General features: G+C 41.1%; 1 protein-coding gene across 2 annotated transcripts in view; it reads right to left on the bottom strand.

Annotated features, from left to right (window-relative positions):
- Positions 1 to 10,000, bottom strand: part of cdkal1 (CDK5 regulatory subunit associated protein 1-like 1) — a 223,034-nt gene that overhangs the window by 120,887 nt on the left and 92,147 nt on the right. For both annotated transcript variants that reach the window (XM_069143201.1, XM_069143202.1), the window contains exon 8: positions 6,206 to 6,309. In XM_069143201.1, the coding sequence (XP_068999302.1) occupies positions 6,206 to 6,309 (104 nt within the window). The remainder of the gene's footprint in view (positions 1 to 6,205; positions 6,310 to 10,000) is intronic.

Genomic DNA, 10,000 nt, shown 5'->3' with positions numbered 1-10,000 from the left:
GCGTGTGACCAAGGACCTGCCACAGAGGCAACAAAGGATACTTGTTGGCGATATTAGGAGGCCTGGTGGCTTTACTCACAGTGTAAAAAGTTAGTGCCACAGATTTTCCATCGTAATTGGTCATTTCACAAGCTCTCACACTCTGCTTAATATGTGCGTAAACCACTGTCACCGGAGTACAAAGGAGCTTTCCTGATTTTGTTGGATTTATTTATTTCGCTTGGGCAGAAACCTGTCCTCTGTGCAAACCATTAACTTGGATGTTTATCAAAATGTATGACGTGCATTTGAGTTTTTTTTTTTTTTCTGCTTCCCAGTTCAAATTTGGCTTGTCCCAGTGGAAAAAAAGGATGTTGCGCTTCACCCACAGAGTTATACATCTGTTGCACTGCAAGAGTCATGCTCAGCCCATAAAACTGCACAGCGACACCTAACAATGGCGAACAACAATTAAGCCAACAAAACGTACGACTTCTTGAACTTTTGTCGTTGTGACGTACATTTGAACTCCGGTGAATGCGCGCATATGTGTTTGAAGTCTGTTCTGAGTTTATTGGCTGTACAAAAACCAGATTATGAAAAACGGTTGCCGGCGTCGAAACTATTTCTCAGCGAGAGCACACGTGGAGAAACCTCTGCCTGTGTGAAAAATATCCACAAGTTATCGGCCTGGAAGCAATTCAGAAAATCCATTTTTAGCTTCTCCACGAGAGCTTTCCCAGAGGATAATAAATTTGACTTCCTCCACACAGGAAATTTTTGTTAGCGTTTGCATGCTCAGCGGTTTTCCACATGAGCTTTCCAATACACAGCACTTTGGTGCCTCAACTCAGATCAATGTTCTCCTATCAATATTTCAGGACTCTGCTTGTCTGCCTGTAGTTTGAGTTTTCTTTTATTCTTCTTACCTCCATCTAGTTTATCTTAATGAAGAGCATGATTTAAATCCCGTGCAGATCTGTGTCTGTATGCAGAGAAAATATTTGATAAAATGAACAGCGACTGAACATGCACACGTTCCCATCTGTTTTGACCCTGTAAATCTGTCAAATCTACAGCCTTTTCTTTGCTGTTGTTATGACCGACTGTCCCCACGGGGTTCATTTACCTTTCTTGTGATCTAATTAAAGGTGTAATTCAAATGTAGTGAACTTTAATTTGATCCCCGCACCTGGATGAGCCACTCACCCACAGAGGATTGTTCCTGGAGAACTCTGGCAGCCTCGCCTGTCCGTGTGTCACGTAGCCGCAGCAGCAGAGGTAAACAGAAGCTGACACCTGTCACAGATGTTGGCACTAGCCAACAAGCTAGCCCACATATCTGTCTGTCTATCTGGGACTATTTGTCACATGTCATCCAACTGGAGCCAAGAAACTAAGCGGTGTCATTTCTGCTAATGTCCGTGTTCAACAGCAGTCATGTGGAAACGAGAAAAAAGGCAGATGATATCTGTGAACATTAGTTTGTATATTTGCTCGTGTAAAAAAGGACTTGTGGTGTCAAAGTTAACAAGATGACTCTGGAAGTTGAATTATACTCTCAGTTTCATGTGAAAAAGGTGGTTCCCGTGTACCGTGTTGCCATCCAGCCATTATATTGCATTTCAGGGTTTTGCTTGGACTCCAGTGCATCGTACATTTTTTGCATAAGAGAGAAAAGCACCAGCTGTCAGTTCTAGAAATAAGCACTATCCGTGATAGGTTACAGTTGTGTGATTTCATTATGCCAGAGCGAGCTGGAGCCCAAAATTCAAGCGGTGTCGTGACTGCCGAGACACATGTCACACACTAATGTTGTGTGTCATGTGGGAATGATAGCAGTGTGTCTGTATTCATAAAGTGTCATGTCCTGTTTTAGATAGGGCCATTTTAAAAAACACCCTATTGACAGTTTAAAATGACAAGGCGTCAGCCACAGCGGGGAATTAAGGACTACAACAAAAATAGAGTTCCCTTTCTCTACATCGCCCTGCAACCTCACTCTGTCTGACTGGCTCCTTGTCTCCCATCACGCTTCTGTGTGCCAGGTTTCAGTGCTTAAAGCTCTTTAAAGATGTTTTTAAGTCTGCCATTAATATATATGAGAAAGAAAAACTAGAGATACTGCCTTGCAATTGTTTGCCTTAGACTACCAGTCAATTTGCAGTGTTCCTCCACGTCTGTCCAGACGTTTATAATATATGTCCTGAAGACTTAAAAGGATTCACATGCTTGGCCAATAAAGCTGATTCTGATCGAACACAAAGTTGTATCAAATATAGATGTTCAAACTAAAAAAAAAAATGATGTTTCTCACACACATCGTCAACCAAACAGCACAGAAGACATACAATCATTAAAGTTTCAAGATCCACACCCAAGATTTTTGTCACCAATTCAGGATCCAACCAAATGTAAAATATGGCCACAATCTCCCCTTCTGTTCCTTAGTTATTGCCTTCAATAATGGCCAAAACGTGTTTTTGGAGTACTTTGACGACCAAAATTGAATCAGTCCAAAACATTTTTTTTTTTTTTTTTTTTTTTTACTGTTGCTGCACTATGTGGCCTGTACAGTTCAATTTATAGTATAATGGAACTGAATATTTAATTCAGTAAGTCCATAGACATACACACACACACACACACACACACACACACACACACACACACACACACACACACACACACACACACATTTAATTATAGGCCTGGTCACGCATTATTCACTGCCATCACATGACCACTAAAGACAGCAACTGGTAGAATTTATTTTAGTTAGTGTTATATTATTCATAATTGAAAATGACCTCTATTACATGATGAGCCTTTTTACCTAAAATTTTGGGATTTCCTGCTTTGCCCTGGGGGGGTGGGGGGTGTTGCAGCCTGTCCTTTGTTATAGAAGGACAGCTTTGATGAGAGACAGGCCTCATCAGAGTCTACCCTGTCAGTTCAGCTAATGCACAAACAAGAGAACTGTTTCAAATACACAATGTCAGCAAAAGACCTTCACTAAAACAGTACAAACAAACTGTAACCAAACAGAAAAGAATAAAGAAAAATAATCAAAAGAATAAAAAAAAAAAAAAAATCAATTTGCCCAAAATATTTAACGTTTGACTCGTCTATTTTAAAGAAGTCTTTTATAATTTGGAAATTACAGCCTAATTATGCAACTGAGGTTTTAGTTATTGATTGTAATTACGACACACAGTTTATTATACGTATACGAGTCCAAAATTCTCAAGCTCCTGATTGCCAATGATGCTGATCTCCAAGAATAGGACAGAAAAATGAAAGACATACAGTAAGGGGATATCAATGGAGTAAGAGCCGAACAGGGCCATGACAGAGACACGCAAGAATAAAGACGGAACAGCAACAGGAGGAAGAGAGAGATGAGAGGAGGGTCAGAAGGACAGAAGGATGATGGCTGCAGAGATATTTGAGTTAAGAGGAGTAGAAGAAAGCAGAGGGTTGTTTACCTTCCAGCTTCTAGATTCACCTCATAGAAAATACTGCCATAATATTATTGAAGATTCCTCTGCTTCTGTTTTGTTTTACACACACACACACACACACACACACACACACACACACACACACACACACACACACACACACACACACACACACACACACACACACACCTAAAGATACACACTTTCCTACTGACACACAGACCAACCCACATTGAAAAACAGCTCCCAGGATGTGTCTGTCACACACATGAACCCCACCATTCTCCACCCATACAGTCACACACACACACCCGCAACCTTGTCATTTCCTATGACATACCCAGCCTCTATTACCCGCCTGCATTAACAAACCCCTCTGATGTTCAAAATTATACATTCATACATTTGAATAATTCAGATTATTTTAAAAGCGGTGCACTCACACTCTCTCTTTTTTTTGTAGATGGAATGAGAGCTATTTACCTCAAATCGCATTTGAATAAATCCCATAAATCCTTTCAAAGTTCCCCGAGATAAACCAATCAAATACCCTCGAAGCTGGTTGACTGGCCAATCAAAATTATCATTCATACTTGCAGCCTATTTTTTTTATTATTCAAAATACATCAAATAGCAAATCAAATTGCTGGGTCTATTTGTAAGGCTCAATTTGTTTGAGATAAGAAAAAGGTGGCTAATAGAGTGAGAGTGGTAGAGAAAAGGTGCACCGCTGCACTGCCATAACATAATTCTACACCTAACAAAAATATTTGATGGAGTAGACAGCGAGCCTTTCATTTATAAACATGGTCGATGATTCCATTGGTTTAGAAATATAGAAAAATATACATTAGATGGCAAAAGAGTATGGACGTCAAATTGTTCCTGAGATGGAGCCTGCTTATCACACTCGCCAGTGACTGTGTGTATATCGGTTTGTGTGCGTGTGTCTATGAGAAATAATTAAACATGGTCATCATCAGAATCAGGAGACCAGGTTGGGAAACTTACTATTTTAAAGGTTTACAAACTTTGAATAATATTTAATCTTTTGATTTTGACCATATGGACAAAGAAGAACAGTGGATTGAGAGTGAAACCTCATCTCTCTCCTGTCATTGCACATCTCTGTGTCTTTTTTTTCCAACTGCCTGTAAATCATAACAGGCGGTAACCTCCCACTTCCTTTTTTTCTGTTTTGAAAACAACAACTAACTGTCTCTGACACTCATGTTTCCTGCCTTGTAACGGATCAACCTCCCACTCGCCCTAACACACACACACACACACACACACACACACACACACACACACACACACACACACACACACACACATGCACACACGCACACACACACACACACACACACACACACACACGTGCGCACGCACACACGCACTACACCAGTGTGTTTCAGTACATGTTGGTCAATTAACTACTGATTTGATTGGTTGATTTAATAATTCATTTATCTCACGATTATTACCTTGTTTTCATCAAGGCTGTCTCTGAGTATCTGTGGCAGCGTTATGACAGGCAGCTGAACTTTTATTTTATTTCAAGACACTCATACAGGTACCGCAATGTGAGGCACACTGGGTCTTCCCAAAATACCAGTTTGCCCTACATTTCCAACTTCTCTCAAACAAGTATAAAGGGCAGGTGTAATTTCACCCACATCACACACACGTAAAAACACACCAAGGTTCAAGCAGCTGGTGAGTTTGCCCTTGACTGCCCACCCCGTGGCAGTGGCATGGATGCAGCTGTTTTAGAGGGTTCTGGATGGGATTTAGAAAGCCATGTCCTTGTCAAGGGTATATTTTTTTATTTTTTTTTCTATTACCCTGATATACACTGAGGCTGTGTCCACAACAACTATAGCTTTGCTTCCAGGCTCCTTATTCATGTCACTGAGACCACTGCGTTGGCAGTGCAGGTGCTGCTAGCAGCAAAGAAGCCACACCACACAGCAGAGCTCTGTATTATCCAGTCAAATATGTGCAAGCATCTAAACCAGGCAGAATCCCTGGCACCAAGCAGCATCAAGAGAGACGAGCAAAATGTCACCGCTTTCAAACCTGTATTAAGTTTTATAATCGCGTCACAAAGGTAACACAAATCACAACAAGTAGCTTTAAAAATATGCCGATACTCTGTCCAATACAAAAGTAAGGAAATGGATGACAGCTCCTCGCCAAGCAAACCGGACACTTGTGTTATCAATGTGCGGACTTGCCCTTGACTGACCCGCCTGGGGCTCTAATAGGGGCATGGCCTGCTGTGCAGTTGGGGATTCTGGGAGTGTGCTCTTAAGGAACAGATGCCAGGGCACAACAGCTGTTCCTCTGGCATCGAACTCGAGCCAACTGGCTGGACCCTCTACCCAAGAACAAAAACATCAACATGTGTTACTAAAACCTCCTCTTAACAGGACACATAGACGCACGCAATGCACTGAGGCTAACCACAGGAACACAGTGAATCCAAACTTGACTGGCAACAACACCAAGAAACACACTGAGTCACAGAGTAATAAATCTAATCCCACCACTGTACACTCACCAGCAAACAATATTTGTACTTCAAATTCTATATCAAATAAATCAAGTACACTAATGAGTATATTTGTCCGACGTTTGTAGACCGTTATTGTCACTTAAGTACCGCTTGTAGGATTTTTCAAATGACATATCATATAAACAGCATAATTCAAAGCCAGGTTGTGCTTGTTTGTGTGTGGTAGGGATAATGTACTCACCCTGGAAAGACTGCCTGGCTCTCTCCACCAGCTCCTCGATGGGATAGCTGGCCAGGTCTCCTCTAGCGTGCTTAGTCTTGCAGTAGGTACATGCATTCAGACACCTGGACGGACAGAAACAGACAAGACAAACAGTTCAAGAGAAAGAAAAGGATGTGTTCCTCCAATGTCGACACTGCAAAGAAAAGATTATTCTTCAAATGTCATCAACTGCAGGTCAAAACCGTTTATTGATTTTTGTTTTGTTTTTGTATATTATAACACCACGGCAAAAAGGGCATTTTGAACCACAGATTAAATAGAATAACTTTTTTAATTACGAATATTGTAATATTACATCCTTATTATTAATCCTAAAACAAGAAACTTCATTATGGCTGATGATGTTCAGTTTTGTTTAAGGTGTTCTTTGTCATTCTGATACTGTTGAAATGTATCACAATATTGTGAAATTTGTAGTAATATAGGAATGTTGTATTAGACTGCATTACTTGTAGCCTAGTGTATCTAATATACTGGAAAATGAGTGTAATTTATAACATCTCAAAATAGATGTTAACTTTAATCAACTAAACTGAGGCGTAAATGTGGGGGGAGATTTGGAAGAACAGAGTAAGTGTACAAACGAATAGCGGAGGCCGTCAAAGGAAAACTATTGAGGCATACTTTGTCAATAGAGCAGAAGAACCAGAAAAGAAAAAAAAAGGGTAGTCAAAACTGCCCTTTCTTTCCTAAACTATTTATAAGGACCTGAGCTAATTCCAAAATGACCGTGGACAGCTGTCTCTCAGACTGAGGCAAGCACTGGAAAGATTGGACTGAATACATTGTTTTGTTTTATAAAAAAAAAAGTAGAGAAGCTTAATTCAAATTGACCGTGAAAGGAAGGGAGTAAGACAATGAGGCAGAAAACTAAGAAACAAAATACGCAGAAAAAAAAGAAAAGGAAGAATAGAGCAGATCCAGACGCATGGCAGGGCATAAACTCAAGGGGAGTCTTTGTTTACGATGAAGGGGACTTTTCTTCAAGCGCTGTGTGTAAATCATTACTGAAAAGCCACTATTAACAGCATTTACTGCGTTCATGTTTCATTTCTGATCTCTGTTCATCTCTGTTTCCACACTAGTCTCTATTTTGTCTTAAATCTCTTGGAACATCTTTGGTTAGTGGCAGGTCCCCGCTCGTGGGAGAGTATGAGCTAAACGCTACGGCATCCCATAAGCAGACAACTGCATGTCAAATGGTGTTTCCACTAAAGACCTAAGCTAACCCAACTATGACTAATGATGGACCACAGTCCAGCTATTCATAAAGAAAACAACATGACTCTCTATTAACACAGCACTACAAATGGAAGCTTCTGACACAAACAACACATCAAAAGCCCCGGTTCCTCTTTAATACAAAGTTAAAATTGGTTTGCTGCGGTATCTATACTATTCACAGCAATGACAAAAACATCTTGCTAAAGATTAATAAGCATCAAATGCTGTGATGTATGGCAGCTAGAATGCGACTATGAAATGAGACTGCTGCAGATAACAAGCATAAACCCTGTATCTGTCCGTGACAGACTCGTGGCGAAATAACAGGGATTCCCCAGAAACTCGACACAAACAAGCCAAACAATGCACAACGATTGCCGGAGCAGAGATACAAGTGTTTGCGTAATAAGAAGTTGGGTCATGTAGATTCCTTATTATTCCAGAAGAGCAGTTTACAAAAGAATAACCATTTTTCCCAATTACTAGTCGTAGAATGATGTCTGTCATATTGATATATCGTGTAAGGCAGTGTTGAGATGATCAGTGTATCCATATAGTTTCCACCACCCAGTGAGTGAAGTCTTGAAGCAGCTCTGGAAGGAATAGGAAGAGACATTAAAGATCAAACTGAGAAAAGCACATTAGACAAAGTTACTTCTCTGAATGCGACATTGTGGCTCAAAGATTTGTTTTATTTCATGAAGTCCAAATACAAAAAAACCTTCCCTTTAAATATATTTCTCAGTGGACAAATGTGTTGCCTGTATGTCCTTCTACACAGCGGCGTCTGGTGATAAAACATGTTTTTGGGGAGGGGGGGGGGCAAACAAACTTCAGCCAAGCCCAAAAACAAAATCCAAAAACAACAACACACTAATGTTGCCTTCCAGTAGCACTACTTGAATACAAATGTTGCCCTCCTCTCCTTCGAGCCTGTCAATTTCTCAATGACTCTCTGGTTAAAGTCAGTCATCTCAGTCACCAGCTTCTTTCCCATTGACAGCATGGCCAGTGTGTCTCCACCCGGAGCTGTGTGTACTGAGGAAGTGGGGATTTGTGTGTAGCTGCCCTGATGTGTGCGCACACAGCTGGTGTCTGTTAGAAGCATTCATCAACACAGATATCGACGCAATTGGTCGATGATCCTCGTACTCTTCTGAAGTACATTATCCGTACCGGATACTCGTCTAAACACCAGACATAACAGAATTTTCTGCAATTCCACTTGAAGTTGCTGACGTCGAGAGTTGTCCAATCACATTAGATAAAGAAACGTGAAACAATACTGATTTGCTGCTGATGAAGGAGGGAGGGTCCGGGGCGCAGGGATGTGCGCCCGTGGAAAATCTGAAACAACCAGTAGAAGAGCGGCCTCAGGTCACGTGCATTCACTCTCATTTGGCCGGCGCTCCGCACCAGGAAGTATTTGTATTTACGCAGAAATGAACTAAATACAATTTGTAAACAGTTTTTTTTTTTTTATTGAATGCTCACAGGCGCCGATAGACTGCCAGGTGCATTTCACGAGCAAGCTCTGATTATATAATCAATTTATGTTTTAGATGTTAAAGTAGTATTTTTCTTCTCTCAACGTTGGTGGGGATGCCGCCCCGTATTGACAAATCACCACTGCTTCTACAACTAATGGTTCACATTCAGAAACTGCAGCCTGCTCACATCAGAGTGATGAAGTTTCACCACAGTCAACTACTGAGCATTATCACAGTGATTCTTTGTAAAAAAAAAAAAAAAAAAAAAAAATTAAAAATCAACTGATCTATGAAGATAAATAATCAAAACAAGTCATCCTCCCAGTGATGACAGGGTACCCTACTTCTATTGCGTTTACTGGACCATGTAACAACTTGCCCACTGGAACACCTGCTACAATATATTTATAATCATTTTGAAATGCAATCTAAATAGCAGGGGCTTTTTTTAACGTCACAAAACCCCAAAACTGGAAAAGAAGAGAGTATAAAGCTATCCATCATCTATTCATCCATTTCTCCAGCTCAGGGTGTAGCTTATCCTCACTGAGGGCACTAAAGATGGCAGCTAGGTCACAGGACCATAGCTGTGGAGAAAACACAGACAGATGGGACCCTATGTGTGCGCACACACACACACACACACGCACACACACACACACACACACACACACACACACACACACACACACACACACACACACACACACCACCAGGGGGTCCATCCATCTTAATGTGATCAGGCCCAGCTGAGTGGATCACACCAACATTAATCTCAAGAGACAGTCAGTGGCCTGCTTGGGTGTCTGTGTGTGTATTTGCATCAATTATGTGTGTGTGTGTGTGTGTGTGTGTGTGTGTGTGTGTGTGTGTGTGTGTGTGTGTGTGTGTGTGTGTGTGTGTGTGTGTGTGTGTGTGTGTGTGCGCGTGTGCGTGTGCGCGCTGCTGAACATTTGTCTAGTATCACAACAACGCATTAGCAGTTTCAACTCCTCCATTAGCCTAAACAGACTGTGACAACTAGTCAGCACCTTCAGAC

This window comes from Embiotoca jacksoni, unplaced genomic scaffold (genome assembly GCF_022577435.1).
Source record: "Embiotoca jacksoni isolate LCO1_2020_lvr unplaced genomic scaffold, fEmbJac1.0.p SCAF_11, whole genome shotgun sequence".
In the NCBI taxonomy this organism is placed as follows: domain Eukaryota; kingdom Metazoa; phylum Chordata; class Actinopteri; family Embiotocidae; genus Embiotoca; species Embiotoca jacksoni.
Note: the sequence above shows the minus strand (reverse complement) of the source record. Positions and strands in the feature narration are given on the sequence as shown.